The following is a 16,944-nucleotide window of genomic DNA, read 5'->3' as shown; positions in this document are numbered from 1 at the left end:
ATTATTGGTTCTTTGAGAAGTCCAGTCAAGAAATTAGTGACTGGACTTTTAGGATGCCTAAAAGCTGGGTTCCTGTAGCATTGAGAACTAGCTAGCAAAACGTGTGTGCTTAAGCAGTTACTCGATGAATCAGTGCATCATATGGACTTGGAAAACTTACCGTAGGTTAATTCAAGACATGTATGATTTCAATAAATGTGTATATTTTATTTTATTGGATTTTATGCAAGCAACACCTTAGGTTGATTTTATATTACAATAAACGTAGAGATTTGTGAAGTACCATTTTGACTATTGCAGCTGAGGCCTGCAAAAATTAAGAGTTGACTAACTAAACAACTTTCCATAAATAACTAGATATAAAAAACAAGGCCATACAATAATAGACGTGTGGGAGTGCTTTGGACACCATTCAAACAGAGGAATAGTATCTCCCACTATTCATTAAGCAGCTTGACTTTCAGCTTTCCAAGCATTTGGAAAAGTTACAAATGCTTTGCAATTGAGTCATCTCCTTAAACAGGTGTAACTTTTTTTCAAGGTGGTACAGTGCAGAGATGATTATCTAGCACGGACTCTTTATAGCAGCTGTCACCAATAGGTGGTCCATGGATCACTGGTAGTCAGTGGGAAAATTTTGGTGGTCAGCAGAAAAATTATTTGCATTTTTTATATTGCACTAAACCAGTGGTCCTCAAACTACAGCACCTGGGCTGGATATGTGCAATGAACGTTTGTGTTCCTGCAGTCAGCCACTTTGGAGTCTTTTTATGGGGGTTGGGGGGGGGGCAGAAATTCCGACTTGGGATCTGCTTCAGCCTCCTGGTGCAAGGCTTTGGATGAAGCCTGGAGGGAAATGCCGCTGGTGTCGAAGAGCTGGGGGGCCTCGTTCCAGTGGGACTGCATCACGGTCTGGAACTGGCTGACCATCTCAGCCCAGTGAGCCTCCAGGTGAGTAGAGGACGGTAAGGCACGCCTCAACATGAGTGACATCAAGTTGGCCACGTCCACCTAGCCAGTCACTAGGCAGATTGTAGTGCTCTGCGGGATTTACCATGGTATCCTATTGCGCCGGTTGGAGGGGATGGGAGTCGGAGGCACCGTTCTGCGGTGGTTCGGCTCCTACCTCTCCGACCGGAAGCATTGTGTGTTGACAGGGGGGCAGAGGTCGTCCCTGAGGCCACTCACGTGTGGAGTGCCACAAGGGTCGGTCCTCTCGCCTCTCCTGTTCAACGCATATGTGAAGCCGCTGGGTGAGATCATCCGTGGTTTTGGGGTTGAGTACCACCTGTATGCTGATGATACTCAGCTGTACATTTCAACCCCAAACCACCCCAACGAGGCTGTCGAAGTGATGTCCCGGTGTTTGGAAGCCGTCGGGGTCTGGATGGGGGACAACAGACTCAAACTCAACCCCTCCAAGACCGAGTGGCTGTGGGTACCGGCACCTCGGTTCAGCCAGCTGACACCATCGCTGGCCATAGGGGGCGAACAACTGTCCCCTGTGGAGCGGGCGCGCAATTTGGGCGTCCTCCTTGATGCCCGGCTGTCAATGGAGGACCATGTGGCAGCCGTGGCAAGGGGGGCGTTCCACCAGGTTCGCCTGGTGCGCCAATTGCGCCCCCTACTGGACCGGAGTGCCCTGCGCACGGTCACTCATGCGCTGGTGACGTCTCGCCTGGACTACTGCAATGCCCTCTACATGGGGCTTCCCTTGGGACGCATCCGGAGACTGCAGCTAGTTCAGAACGCAGCCGCGCGGGTTATCATGGGGAGTACACGTTACTCCCACGTAACACCTCTCCTGCGCGAGCTGCACTGGCTACCTGTGGCCTTTCGGGTGCGTTTCAAGGTATTGATTACCATCTTTAAAGCGCTCCATGGCATAGGACCTAGTTATCTGCAGGATCGCATCCGACCACACACGTCCCTGCGACCTATCCGCTTACATAGGGAGGGACTCCTCCTGGTGCCGTCTGCTAGGCAATGCCAGCGGGCGACACCTAGGAGTAGGTCCTTCTCTGTGATGGGCCCAACCCTCTGGAATGACCTCCCCCCTGACATTCGAACTACCACCGACCTCCGTTCCTTCCGTCAAAAATTAAAGACTCACCTATTTCAAGCAGCTGGCCTGGCACTCTCTTAGTTTTACCTCCCGGGGATATATTTTAATTGGGTTTGGGTATTTTAATTGGGGATGTTTTTAGGGTTTTATAGTATATTTATTTCTTGTACAGCCTTATCTCCTCCATCCAAATGGAGGAGATAAATCCAAATGTATTTAATTGTTTTATATTATTGTATTTTTATCTGCATTTGACTGTACACCGCCCCGAGTCCCTTTTTGGGAGAGGGGGCGGTTTAGAAATCCAAGAAATAAATAATAAATAATAAATAATTTACAATTATGAATTTAGTGGTCCCTGAGGTCCAAAAGATTGGGGATCCCTGCTTTATAGCAATGGGCAAAACTCACCATGTTCTACCAATGCTGAACCTCCTTCATACCATGTAATTTTGTTTTATTTATTTATTATTTATTTATTACTTGAACTTATTAGTCGCCCCCTCTCCCCACAGGGACTCGGGGCGACGTACAAAAGTTATATAGCGTACAGAGGAGGTAAGAATAAATAAATAAGTTACAATACCTAAAAAAGTTAAAACCCCAGTGAAATTAACCCTTAAAAACTAAAATTACCAATTAAAAATGCCCTGGGCTGGAGAGGTTGTAGTATTATGCCAGGTCAGCTAGTCGAAACAGGTAGGTTTTCAGCTTCATACGGAAGGAGCGAAGGAGTTTACTTCCTGAATCTGAATGGTCCTCAGGATAACAGTCTAGAATGCAGCATTTTGTCCCCAAATGAAGGACTTTTGGCAGTGTGATCCCCTTCTTATTTGCAAACCACCACCACCACTTTCTATCTTCATCCTACTGACTACTATAACCATTACAAACACGGAAGGCACAGCAAAGGTTCCTCCCCCTTTTATTTTTAAAAATCTATTCTATTTATTCATCACTGGAAGAATAACAAAAAAAAAACCTCTGAGTCTGATATAGGAAAGATAGAATACAATTTTTCTCCTTAATATTACAAACAAGATAAGAACAACAAGCATGCATATGATTAATAGTTTCAAACCATGCACATCGGTATGAACTACAAATTGCATCATCTCTAACATTAACCATGTTCAACTATATCTAGATAGCTTTAGGCTGCCCTGCCTTGGAAATTCTTTAGTTTTCATTTTACAATACCCTGAGGCTCTTTCCTAGTGAAAATCAGTCTTTCAAGATAAAGAGTTCCACCATTTCGCTTTGAAACGACTACACCAATTTTTATGAAAACTGGCCAACACAACAACCATTTTGGGTGTTTGTGTGCATGTTTCTGTGATTCAGTTTAACTGATTGCAGAGGAATTTTATCTGCCGTTAACATGCCTGGGGGAAACAACTATCATCAGATAAATGCTTATCTGTATAACAAAGAATGGGGCTAAGAAAGAAAATAATTGGACAATTCTTTCTTGGATATATTTTCTCTCAAAACAAAGGGTCCCAATTTTCTTCCAAGTCTACCCTGATCATTTGTATTGCTACTACTATATTTCTGGTTCTAATAAAATCATCATTCGTGTAGTGATTATGGATAAAATTCTCATTTTTTTTAATCTAGTGATTATTTGGTAAGGTCTCAGAATGATTGATCATTTTCCTTCCAGAATATGCTACATAGACTCCCTAGGATTCCAACATCTGTCATTTACAGTCAGTAGGATGGAGATAAGAACTGTAATCAAATGCATCTAAAGTTTCAGAAAGATTGAGTTATGTGGCTCAACTTACCTCAGAAGTCTGGCTTCCTGGGTTATAACTAAGGAGATTACTAAACCCTGAGGAAATAAAAGTATCTTCTAGAAAGTACCATTATGCCTTTTTTGTTCCATTTACGTTTTACGTATGCGGTCCTGTTTTTGAAGGAATTAATTGCTGCTGGAAGCAGAGGATTAAATTTGAGGCCCAAAACTCCATCTTGAATGCTGACATTTAACCACTAAATATTAACCCATTGTATTATAAATGCGTTATCAAACACCATAAAACCCCAGTAATTTAACTGGAAAAGTACCTGAAGTTAATATGAGCATAGTACTCATGGTATTTCTGTTCTGAAAAGAGTGCTCCTAAGCAAGATGCACATATAAAACAATAGTATTCAGTTCAATTTTTAAAAATGTGTATTTTGTAAGATCACACTACTTTTTGAAAATTTGGTTTCAGAGTTAGCATGTCAAGAAAATTTGGTAAGACATTTAAAATATGACGTGAAATTATAATTTTATTTACTTACTGGATTTATATTTGTATTTATTTATTAAAATTGTTTGCCATTCATCTCACCATTAGGTGACTCTGACTTACAATATTTAACAGAATAAAACTATATAGAAACAAGCATATAATAATAAAATATTATAAAAATAAATAATAATAATAATAATAATAATAATAATAATAATAATAATAATAATAATAATAATAATATCAGCTGTAACTATAAGTGGGGGAAGGGAGCAGGATGGGCGGGAGAGTGGGTGGAGAAGTGGGATCTGTTGTTAATCTATCAATCATCTCCAGCCTGATGCTCCCCTATTGGACTAAGCCAACCAACAAGCTCTTGCAAAAGGGCAGGAAGGCAGGAGCCAATCTCACAGGGGGGGGAGAGGGGGGGCGTGAAACTGACCAGAATTCCCTGGCTGATGGGGCCTGCAGCATGTTCCCTCTGCCAGCATGGGTGGGGCAGGCCAATCACATTGGGATGAGACAGTTCATTAAGTAACTACCCATCTTCCTATTCAAAGCAACTCTGGTCTTCAATATAATACAATTATATAAATATAAAAGCATTAAAATTAATAGCAATTACATAAATATAAAAAACCAATAGCATGAACAGTACAGGAATACACTTTTGTCTATTATTCCACAAATACCTCCAGTATAGCATGTCCCCCATTGTTACCCAAGACAACTGGCAAGCCAGATTTTAAGGCCCCATCTGGCAGTAATATGTTCCAGAATAAGATGTTCCAGAGAGCAGGGGGTCCTGGTATAAAAGGCTCTTTCTCCAAGATCTTGCTAGTTGAAATTCCTTGACCGATAGAATCTGCAGCACGCTCCTTCTGTTAGAGCAAGTGGGATGGGCCAGTCCCATTGTATTTAGTTATGAATGACCGGCAAACTAGCTACAATTAAAAAACAGCACAAAAAGCAGTCTCAAATACAATAAGGTCAATAAAACCATTGTGCAATTAAAATGTGTAACTATAAGGAAATAAAACACAATTCAAAGCAAAATAAGAAAAATAAAAACAAAATAAAAAGGATAAAAGGAAATTCTGGTGACATCATCCCAAGGTTAATGTCTATAGAGATTCTCAGTCATCCAGGTCATGGTTGTTCCAAAGGTGCTTTTTCAAGAGGTACCTGGACTTTCTCGGTTTTTTTAAAGACATTTCGCTTCTCATTCACTTCATACATGCATGGCACAACATAGAACAAACCCATCAGGACTAGATTCAGCAGTCCATCTGTATTTAAAAGAAAAAGACCACTCTTTTGAAGACCGCATTTTAGACAGAGAGGATCCTTGGTTTGAAAGAGGCCATCTATGTTAAAATTGAACAGCCCTCTCTTAACAGAGGGGGGGGTATATGACATCATCTATCTCCAGTCTACAATACAATCCTTTCAACAGTTCCAAGAAGGCTTCAGGCCCATTTGCACGACACAGGTGACCCTCATGACACAGCTAAACCTTCAGGTGGCTTTAACAACTCACTAAAAAAAAATGCAACTCACCAGCTGTCTGCAAGGAGTATAAATCCTTCCATTCCCCACCATCCAGTCAGAACTAAAGAAGCATCTTGGATGAGAAGCGAAACATCTTCAAAGAAAAACCACGAAGTCCAATTGCCTCTTGAAATTAGTACATTTGGGACATTCCATGGTTAAGACACCACAAAACATTCTTACAGCAATAGTTGTTTATAAAAACTTGGCAACTTTGTGATAACGGTTCCATCAGAGTATAACAATATAAGCCACTTTTCCCTCGCTGAAAACATGATCTGTATTAAAGAGTGGCACTTATTCTAGCTCATAAATTCTTACAGAAAAGTCAGCGATGAAATATATGCACCAGAATCTCTGGTTCATTTTGATTACAGGGACAATTTGTCTCATTAAACATTTTATGAAATCTTCCATTCAGTACTGTTGAGGGTAGAACACTAAAGCGAGCTCAAGAAGTGTAAGCAGTATGGATTGCTAAGCATGCCAGACTGAATAGGTAGCTTGCAGGTCTAAAAAGTTTGCAGGAAGGAACCCTATCCTACAAATTAATTATACTTTGGTGAAGGAGGAGGAAGGTGTGTGGTACATGTTCGCCGTCTTGAGTCATTTATTTAGCGTATGGGGATGTATAGAAAGCCTTATGTTAAAGAAAGTAGATGTCAGCAGCCAATGGGACCTGGAAGCAACCACCAAGGCGCTTCCAGGTCGAGAGATATTAGTTAGTGATGTCATCATTGCCCAAAGGGAACTCAATGGGGGCCTCCCCTCTTTTATCCCCACATGAGTTCCAATTTATCTACCTATTTATCTACTCACGTTTTTATGTTTTCAAACTGCTTAGGTGGTCAGAAGCTGAAACAAATGGCAGGAGCTCACCCCAACACGCTGTACCCGAGCCTCAAACCTAGACTTGCCAATCATCAAGCCTCAGTTCTAATCACAGACCCACCATGTCCCTTTGCCGCCTTCAGCTATTTGTAAAAATAATATAGGTGGGATAGAAATAAGATAAATACAATACAATAGTAGAGTTGGAAGGGACCTTGGAGGTCTTCTAGTCCAACCCCCTGCCTAGGCAGGAAACCCTATACCGTTCCAGACAAATGGCTATCCAACATCTTCTTAAAGACTTCCAGTGTTGGGGCATACACAACTTCTGGAGGCAAGTTGTTCCACTGATTAATTGTTCTAACTGTCAGGAAGTTTCTCCACAGTTTTAAGTTGCTTCTCTCCTTGATTAGTTTCCACCCATTGCTTCTTGTTCTGTCCTCAGGTGCCTTGGAGAATAGCTTGACTTCCTCTTCTTTGTGGCGACCCCTGAGATATTGGAACACTGCTATCATGTCTCCCCTAGTCCTTCTTTCTATTAAACTAGACATACCCAGTTCCTGCAACCGTTCTTCATATGTTTTAGTCTCCAGTCCCCTAATCATCATTGTTGCTCTTCTCTGCACTCTTTCTAGAGTCTCCACATCTTTTTTACATCGTGGCGACCAGAACTGAATGCAGTATTCAAAGTGTGGCCTTACCAAGGCATTATAAAGTGGTATTAACACTTCACGTGATCTTGATTCTATCCCTCTGTTGATGCAGCCTAGAACTGTGTTGGCTTTTTGGGCAGCTGCTGCACACTGCTGGCTCATATTTAAATGGTTGTCCACTAGAACGCCAAGATCCCTCTCACAGTTACTACTATTGAGCACGGTACCACCTATACTGTACCTGTGCATTCCGTTTTTGTTGCCTAAATGTAGAACCTTACTCTTTTCACCATTGAATTTCATTTTATTAGATAGTGCCCAATGTTCAAGTTTGTCAAGATCCTTCTGTATCTTAAGCCTATCTTCTGGAGTAATAATAATAATAAACCCCAGCTTTTGCTTTTTTTAGATTTAAAGGTAGTAATGAGTCACAGCAACAAAGAGGTTAGAGAGACAGAGACCAGCTGAGATTTTTACCCTGCAAAGCCACCAAGAGGAATTAGCGGTGTCAATGGACATCAGAATATGTAAATGTGAGTCAATAAGAGTTGAGGGTATAAAGACTCTTTCTACCGTACTAATGAGATCATTCCCAATGACATGCAAATTAAAAGATTATAAACCATCCAGAATTATCCTGTAGTAAGATGGGTGACCAATATATTTTTTTAAAAACTTATTTTTTAATGTAGCAGCTTTAGATGACGCTAGATTGTTCTTACCAACTTCTAGAAGATTGAACAATTACTTTTACATATTTTAAAGAGGAACTTATTTTATTTTGTTATTCCTGTTTATCACTGAAGTTTATGGAAGCTAGATGTTCTCAAGAAAAGAAAAGAAAATAGTTTTGGAGTAATTAATTGTAAGCCTTTTGCCCCTGCAGAATTTTGCTAAAGCCCGAAATTTATCCCAAGGACCACCTGTGTAAGCAAGAAAATTGAACTTTCAGGGTATACCAGTATTTCCAAATGTCTGTCCCTGATCTTAGTAAGATAAACTTTTCTTACTTTTTCTTTCTTTCTTCTTCTTTTTTTGATAAGTACAGCAACCACTAAATATATATAAATATTAAAATGTAGGGAAGACAACATGCATCTCTTTCATTTCTCAGCAGATTGGAATATCTGAGGCATATTAGAATAGCCAGCTTTAATGTACAGTATCTAACCCTAGTCATTAAGCATGTGATAAAAGGAGCTGCAGCTCACAAAAGCTTATGCCTTTAAATAAATTCTGTCACTTGGAAAAAGTGTTTTCAAAATGTCCTGATTATTTGCACATGATTCTCCTACAGAGAATATAAATTTCTGTGTGCAGCAGGGGGCAGTGCATAGTTTTCCTGATCTCAAGAAAACCATGAAAGCTGTACCTGCATGGAGAGACAACTGGAAAATAGCAGGGTGGTAGAATTTAAAAGAATAAAATGGAAGAATCTCTTGCTAAACAAATTACGCAGAATATACCTGCAAAGTCACCAAGATTAAGTTTTATGTTGCCAGGAAATAACAAGGCTTTTAAGTTACTTTGGCCAGATCTATTCTCACTAGAGGTTATGTGTTTATTTCTCCCTCACCACTCTCTCCAGCAACCGTTCACTTGGGGGCTAATCACACAAGGTCAGAGCTTAAATTAAAGATGAAGTTTAAAAATTAGGCACTTTTATGCCTTCCTATTCCTGCATTTGTTGAAAGCAAAACAAAACAAAAATAGAGGGTGGGTTGTCCCTAAGGTGCTTTTTTCAAGAGGCGCAACTGGACTCTGTTTTTTTCTTCGAAAGTGTTTCGCTTCTCATCCAAGAAACTTCTTCAGCTGACTGGATGGTGAGAATTTATATTCCTCAATAACGCTGTAAAAGGATGCAAATAACCAGCTGTCTGCAAGGAATATAATTTTTCCCATTCCCTACTGTCCTGTCATCTCTGTCCTGAGATGAAGAAGCTTCTTGGATGAGAAGCGAAACGTCTTCAAAGAAAAACCAGAAAGTCCAGTTGCCTCTTGAAAAGCACCTTTGGGACAACCATGACCTGGATGACTGAGAATCACTACAGACATTTAGGGAACGGGTAATAAAATACCTGGAGTTCTGAAATAACAACTGTCAGTTTTGGACTTCAGGGACAGTTTTTACATAAATTTCAAAACATCTTTGTCGGGGCTTATGAAAAAACAGGCTTTCCAACACCATATTTGATTATATATCACAGTATCTTGTCAAATGTTGTAGCATTTGGAAGATAAATCTCAGCAGGGACCCTTGGGGGGGGGGGGAGAAGTTTGTAGAAAGCCCAAAGAATCAACCGTGAAATTGGAGTCACGATTATGCTGCAAAGTTACAGCCCCCTCCTCAGGTCTCGGAGCCCAGCAGTTTTCGATAAGGTACATCCTGTGGTCCTTTATATCAGGGGTCTCCAATCTTGGCCACTTTAAGCCTGGAGGACTTCAATTCCCAGAATTCCCCAGCCCCTGCTTTATATAAAGTCCACCAACCAGCCCTCAGTCGCAGAAGCTCCCTGGGTGACCCGATGTCAGCTGGCTGGGGAAATCTGGGAGTTGGAGTCCTCCAGGCTTAAAGTGGCCAAGGTTGAAGACCCCTGCTTTATATGACCTGGGTTAAATCTACCAACCAGCCCTCAGTCGCAGAAGCTCACTGGGTGACCCGATGTCCGCGTCCATTCTCAGATCACCTCAAGGGGGGCTTTTGTCGGGGAAACCGAAGGCAGGCGAATGTTGAGTTCCTGAGGGAAAAGCGAAATATCGTAAATCTAGGAACCGAAGCAGCATTTAACCGGACTATTGTTTCCCTCCATAGAGAAATCGATTTTAAAAAACTATTCTAAAAAGGCTTCTCTCAAAAGAAAGGGAAAGAGAGAGCACACCCACCCCCTCTGACCGGAAAGCAGCGCGCTCTCACCTGAGACTCACTTGAGACGGTGAAATCCCACCGCACAGGTTAAAGTCTGACTGCGCCTGCGCAATCCAACCCCTCCGTTAAGCCGGAGGAAACAGCAATTTATTCATTTATGTGAAGGAGCGGCGGCGGCGTGATTGTTTGGCCCTTCTCGTGCCCCATACACGGGGCGAAACCAACTCTCCCCGCAGCCTGGGAGGGAAGGAGAACTATAAAAAAAAAGCGACGAAAAGGAGTCAGGTTATTATTGGTGCCAGTCCAAGGCGCGCTGTCTGACAGGGCGTCTTGACATGCTGACAAAAAGTTTGTGGGAGGGAAAAAAACAGCTTCGGTGGGCGTCAAAAAAAAGGGTTGAAATGGTTGCGCCCGCTCTGCCCCACAACCCCCACTGCCCGCTCTGAGCCAATGGGAGCCTAGTGGGCGGGGCTCAACGGGCAGCCGTGGCGGCTGGGTAATGGCAACCCTGTGAGGAGGGTCTGGGAAATCAATCTGCGCGCGAGATACACACGGTGCAGCGAGGGCGTGGGGACGCGACGCTGACCCAGGCCTCCCCTTGTTGCCAGGTAACAGCGAAAGGGAAGAGGTTACGGGGATCTATATGTGTGTCTGTGTGATGGTGGGGGGAACGCTCTTCCTTCTCCAATCTCCCCACCCCCGCGAGATCTCCTTTCATCGCTCCCCGGAGGATCCGGTGCCTCCCTGCCTCCCTCTTTAATTTACCGCTGACCTCCGTCTTCATTGCACTGACATCCCCCCAGTCCCTTCGGCAGCCTCTCCGTCCGCATCCCTTAGCCGATCGCCGCCGCGCTTCTCTCCTTTTCCCCGCTGCATTCGATGTGAGTATGCGAGCCACACGCGTGCCCGTGTCTGGAAGGGGGTGCCACGAAACCCCTTTTCAAGCGGATCGGCTGGCATCCGTGCCGGCTGAGTCCCGTGAAATCGGCAGGACGTTTAAAAGGCTGCCGGGTATGGATGCTGGAAACGGGCACCGAGCAGGCCCTGACCCCGCAAGGCATCCGCCAGATCCGCGTGTATCAGTGGATGAGGGCAGAAAGTACATACAGGGTCGCCCCGTCCACACACACACACACAGAGCAGTGTTTTCGTTTCTATCCATAATCAGGTGTTTGGGGGTTGAAAAAGAAGATTTGCGAGATCCCGAAAGCAAACCGGCAGATCCAGTGTTTTTTTTTTTTAACCGTGTTATTTCCTTTAATCTCGGTGATGAGATATAAGGTAAATTGCCTTCAAACTCCGGGGTGTCCAAACTTCTGCCGATTTATTTATTTTATTTATTTCTATGTATGTATGTATGTATGTATGTATGTATGTATGCATTTATTTATTTATTTATTTATTTATTTATTTATTTATTTATTTATTTATTTAGTCAAGCCTTAATTAGAGAACAGATATAAGTATAAACTTGATTATGAATACATGACATGAATAAGGAATACAAGGGAATATTAGGACAGGGACGGTTGAGTTTGGTTGTTTTGTTTTTGTTTTGCTTGTCGATTCAGAAAAAATGCGAAAATGATGATTAAATGTTGGCTGGATCTTTAAAAAATTAGAGAGTTATATTTAAATGGTACATCTCATAAGACATTCCACACACCACCTCCCCTAATAGCATTTTTTCTCCACGAGAATCTTTTTTTTCTATCAACCAGACAGAGGATATTTACTTTGCTTTTGCAATGGGAGGGGGAGGGGTAGGATAAGAGGAGATTGTGCTCTAGTTTAGAATTTGTGATATAAAAGGGCAACCAGATTATAAAGCACGTGGGAAAAGTAATTTGCTGTCAAAACCATGATGAATATAAATGTTATATCACTTGTACTTATTCTAGTAATGTAATGTTTTTATAAAAAGTCTCAAGCTGTGCTTATACACCATTACTCTCAATTACAAGTCAGTGGCCATGTCAAAAATGATTCACCAATTTGGCCTTTTTTGTCTTGTTTCAATTGGCCATAAGAAAAGTTAATTTGGGGCTCCCCTAGTAGTCTAGCTATTTGCTTTAATTAAACCTTTATAATAGCCAACCTGCTCTGCAGATTTTATTGTATAATAGAAATAAACACATTTTCTTGATACTATGTTATTTTTATGCTTCCTTTCACCTAAAAGGTTTTGCTGGAAATTTATCTATTCAACTTTCATCCAAAATATTCTACCCTGATTTAGGATTTGTAATTCAGGTGGCAGAAGTAATGATCATATAATATAAGGATAAATCACCAGTAATTGCAACTTTTTAGGAGCTGTGAATGGTAGAGTTCAGTAGGAAGGTTCAGAGGAAATACCAGCCTTTCCAGCAATGTAAGATGTTTTTGACATAGATATTTTAACAAAAAAAATAAGATTGATATCTCAAAAATATATAATCATATTTGCAGCAGAAATAATTAATAATTTGGATTTTTTTTCCAGATTCATTTACTTCCCCACAATGTCCTTGAAACCACGAGTAGTTGATTTTGATGAAACATGGAACAAGCTTCTCACAACTATTAAAGCTGTTGTTATGTTGGATTATGTTGAAAGAGCAACATGGAATGATCGCTTCTCGTATCCTTTTATTAGAGGACAGATATTGATTACACAGGATTAAATGATGTACAGAAATTGATTTCTTTACAGAATTCAGAGCTGAATAAAATACATTCAGCATGAGCTCTAGCACCAATAGATTTTATAACATAATGTCTATAAAATACATTCAGCATGAGCTCTTGCACCAATAGATTTTATAACATAGTGTCTATTAAGAATTATGTATGGTATATACAGTAGATTAAACAAAGTCTAATATTTGCTAAGAATGGTAAGTATGTCTAAACTATAAAGAGTATGTTTAGTACATGATTCTGTCCAATCTGTTTTAAATAGAAAATGTAATTTCTAATTAGGAAAGTATGGTTCTAATCAAACCTACCAGTTGCTCTGGCTAACCTCATTTGAACTACTATTAAGCTTTATTATGGTCCCACCAAAAACCAGAAAACAGATTTTCATTCGGAATTATTTTGAAGGAAGACTAGCTAGAACTAGAGAATCGTGCTCTAGAGCATTGATGGCAAACCTTTTCTGCACCGTGCCGAAAAGGAAGCGAGCGTGTGCATGGCACAGTGCCAAAAAGGGAGAACTTTGCAAAGTGCATATGCACTTGTCTGGGCCACGATCAGGAAGAAGAGTTTCCCAGGGGGCACGCGCATGCTGAAAAATTTACTTCTGGGTTATGGCACGCACATGTGTGCCAGCTTGAAGTCTTCCGGTTACTGCCATGCATGTGCACGCGCAGATCATCTAGCCAGCACACATGCTAACGCTGTAAAACGGAAGACCAGCTCTTCCAGTTTCCGCATGCACAAAGGCCAGTTGATCTTCGTGTGCGCATGCATGCCAGAAACCCGGAAGAGGAACAGCTGACGCTGTACGTGCCAAGCAACATGGCTTGACGGGCCACTTCAAGCTCGCGTGCCATAGGTTTGTTATCATGGCTCTAGAGGAAATGATAGATTCTTGTCTTCCATCTCACTAGCAATTTTGGATCTTGTAAACTTCTGTTTCAAGGGCAATACGTTAGTAAATGACCTATTATTTGTGCTTGACCTAATGAGTTGTGCTGAGTTGGATATAATCTATCTGCAGTTCATAGATAAGCTTTATTATTATATTAGGATGTCCATGACAGGGAGATTAAAGTTGTTTATGGAACAGAAAAAAACAACTAGGAAGTGAAAGTTCAGAAAATCTTTTTCAGGGACTATGCATCAGTAGCCGTAGATCCAGTCAGATTACTGAACTGCAATTTATATGCCATCCTTCATTTTCTTTAGATGTAGGATGTTATATAATTCTAACCATTCCAGTCTGTAAACCTTTGCTTAAGCTTAGCATATTTTGTGTTGTAGGATGCTGTGCTTTATTGACTTCAGGTAGCATGGCTAACTATAATGTGACAAGCTAGCAATTGTTTCATGTTAGTATCAACTTTTTAAGTGTGTTCCCAAATGACATGTATGAATTTTTACTTTGAAGAGGGGTCCTATTCTCCTATCTCCAGCTTTTTCTCTATTAACTTAATTCATTTATGTCTTTTAACTATGGTTTGGGAAAGCAAACAAATGCTCTCAAAGGTTTTGGTGCATAATTAATATATTTGTGAAGGAAGGTAGAAAAAAATTTCAATCATGCTTAGTAGATTTAGATGTAGCCTATACTCTATATCTAGGGGAAAATACCTTGTATCCTTCTTCAAAATATAGGTTGTTTTACTCTTTTAATCGAAAGCAGTGTTTAGTTATATCATAGATTTTAATCCCACTTTTAATTAAGAAATGCTCCTTATGGATCTGAAAGCAAGATTAAGCACGCTTGAGACATTGTGTGTCCAGAATAGTGTCTAGTCTTTTGGAAAAAAGCAATGAAAGGCCACATAGCACTTTTATTTAAAGCAGTAACTCACTTTCTCTTACCTTTTGACCTTCACATCTCCTCTGTTCGAACCTCTTTAGAAGTGAGATATTTCTGGCCCTGCTATGTTTGTGTCACCCTCCCAGCAGATGTATGACAACTTAAATCTGTTTCTAGAAATAACTGAATGTTTTATGACTTCATTTTATAAAATGATAACTCTTTTTTTAATATATTTGGTCCAGGTTACCTTCAGAATGTTGTTTTTTTCTTCATATTAAGGAGCTGTTTTAAATTTCAGTTCTGCCCTCTCCTTTATTTATTTATTTATTACCAAATAAATAAGACAATTTCTTTTTGCTCAGGGACTTCTGACTTCCTGCCTCTGGCTTAATTCAATCACTTTTCACAAAATCTTGCTATTTATTTGTCAATGCTAGGGTTACAATACTGGGGTTACAATTGAAAAAAACTACAAGTAGTCCTCGACTTATGACCACAATTGAGCACAAAATTTATGTTGCTAAGTGAGAAATTTGTTAAGTGAGTTCTGCCCCATTTTATGACTTCTCTTGTCACATTTGTTAACTGAATCACTGCAGTTGTTAAATTAGTAACACTGTTGTTAAGTGAATCCAGCTTCCCCATTGACTCCTTTTGTCAGAGGGTTGCAAAAGATGATCACAAGACCCTGGGACACTACAACCATCATAAATGTGAGTCAGTTGTCAATCATCCAAATATAAATCACGTGGGGATGCTGTAAAAGTCATAAGTGTGAAAAACGGTCATAAGTCACTTTTTTCAGTGCCTGTGTAACTTTGAACAGTCACTAAATGAACTGTTATATGTCAAGGACTACATGTATACAGACACTTAAACCCTGCCCTTTGGGTAAAAGTCTAACCTTCATTTGAACATTGCAATAAATAACATCATCAGTCTTGGTAATTGTTTTATTGTCAACTTGCTGTGTTAGGAAGTTTTTCCTGTCTTTTAGTTAGAAAGTCTTTTTTCTTACTGATTTGTTAGGGTTTTTTAAATTCACCTTTATTACTTTATGAGTAAACTCAAGGTAGTGAACCTACATAATACGCCTTCCTTCTCCTATTTTCCCACAACAACTTATGAGATGAGTTGGGTTGAGAGAGTGACTGGTCCATTGTTTCATGCCTATAGTGGAATTAGACCTCAAGGTTTCTAGCCTGAGCCTTTAACCACTAGGCCAAGTTGGCGCCTGTAGTTTCAAGTCTGTGGTCTGCAACAAGGGAAAACATTTCATGGCCTTTCAAGTGTTTAAAAAAAGTGTTATATTTTTCCTCAGTTATATTTTTTCCAAGGCTGTTCCAAATTCTTTGACGAAATTGGACAATGTTTTTATGAACTAAGACCATGGTGATCTATAAACTGCGAATGGGGGTGATCTTCAACTTAGCACAGAAAGAAAACTTTTTTTTTTTTTGCTGACATACAATTCCTTTTATATTGTATTTTCACAGTAGTGGTATGTAGTCAGGTTAAAAACCCACAGAAATGCTAAGTAAGCCCTTTAAGATGTTGGCACAGGAAAGATAAAATTTGAGCATTAGGATCAGGCTTTCTAGCCCCAAGGAAGGCAACTATGCCAACACATTTGTTGAAATACTACAGCTAGGTTTGGTGGGTTAGTGAGTAACAGGCTTGTGCTCTAGAATTGAACAAATCATCTGGTCTTTAGAAAACAGTGATTTGAAAGATAGTTTCCTTCTCATAGATTCAGCCCAAAGGGCTTTTATCAAATATCCTTTGAATATGTGGATGCTTTGCACTTAATTCCTTGCAGTGCTGTAATTTGGAGAATGTTCTATCTTCCACCCCAAAGTATTCTCTACACTTTCTGAAAGGCAGGGATCACAGAATTCCCCTCCAGTCCCGTAGCCTGAAAAACTTTGAAAAGTGTCTTGGCTCTTCAAGCAGCTGGAAAAGGCCAATGAATCAATCTCTTTGGAACTCCAATAAGGCATTGGTTTTCTTTTTCCTTTCTGTCAATATTTCATTAGAACTTGAGTTGCAAAAACATAAAATGTTTTAGCCTTGACTTAATACCCAGGGACATATACGCTCTGTGTGTGGCCTATCCCGAACCTCTTGGAGAGAGACTTTATATGGAAACTAAATTTTTTTTGGAAAATCATGTACGCCATTTGCACAAGGTAACTGGAATGGATAAAAATAAAATGTTAATGATGCATGTCAGAATTAAGTAATGTGCAAGCTATTTT

The 16,944-nt window shown here is 40.4% G+C and overlaps 1 protein-coding gene and 1 long non-coding RNA gene across 5 annotated transcripts in view; one reads left to right on the top strand and one right to left on the bottom strand.

Moving 5' to 3' along the window:
- Positions 1-4,330: 4,330 nt before the first annotated feature.
- On the bottom strand, positions 4,331-10,316 carry LOC309382062. The gene is made up of 3 exons (XR_014173626.1): positions 10,261-10,316; positions 9,974-10,084; positions 4,331-5,255 (listed from the first exon to the last, which is right to left on the bottom strand). It is a non-coding gene; the product is annotated as an uncharacterized lncRNA (long non-coding RNA).
- A 66-nt stretch (positions 10,317-10,382) lies between these two features.
- Positions 10,383-16,944, top strand: part of CUL2 (cullin 2) — a 51,509-nt gene continuing 44,947 nt past the window's right edge. For 2 of the 4 annotated variants that reach the window (XM_081933513.1, XM_081933515.1), the window contains exons 1-3: positions 10,662-10,820; positions 12,698-12,835; positions 16,773-16,875. In XM_081933513.1, coding sequence (XP_081789639.1) covers positions 12,717-12,835; positions 16,773-16,875 — 222 coding nt within the window. In that variant the 5' untranslated portion in view covers positions 10,662-10,820; positions 12,698-12,716. Of the gene's footprint in view, positions 10,498-10,651; positions 10,821-12,697; positions 12,836-16,772; positions 16,876-16,944 lie in introns of those variants that run through there. The other 2 variants (XM_081933514.1, XR_014173625.1) reach the window with 2 other exon arrangements.

The sequence above is a fragment of the Natrix helvetica genome (genome assembly GCF_964273705.1).
Source record: "Natrix helvetica genome assembly, chromosome: Z".
Lineage (NCBI taxonomy): Eukaryota > Metazoa > Chordata > Lepidosauria > Squamata > Natricidae > Natrix > Natrix helvetica.
This window is presented reverse-complemented; position numbering and strand designations above follow the sequence as displayed.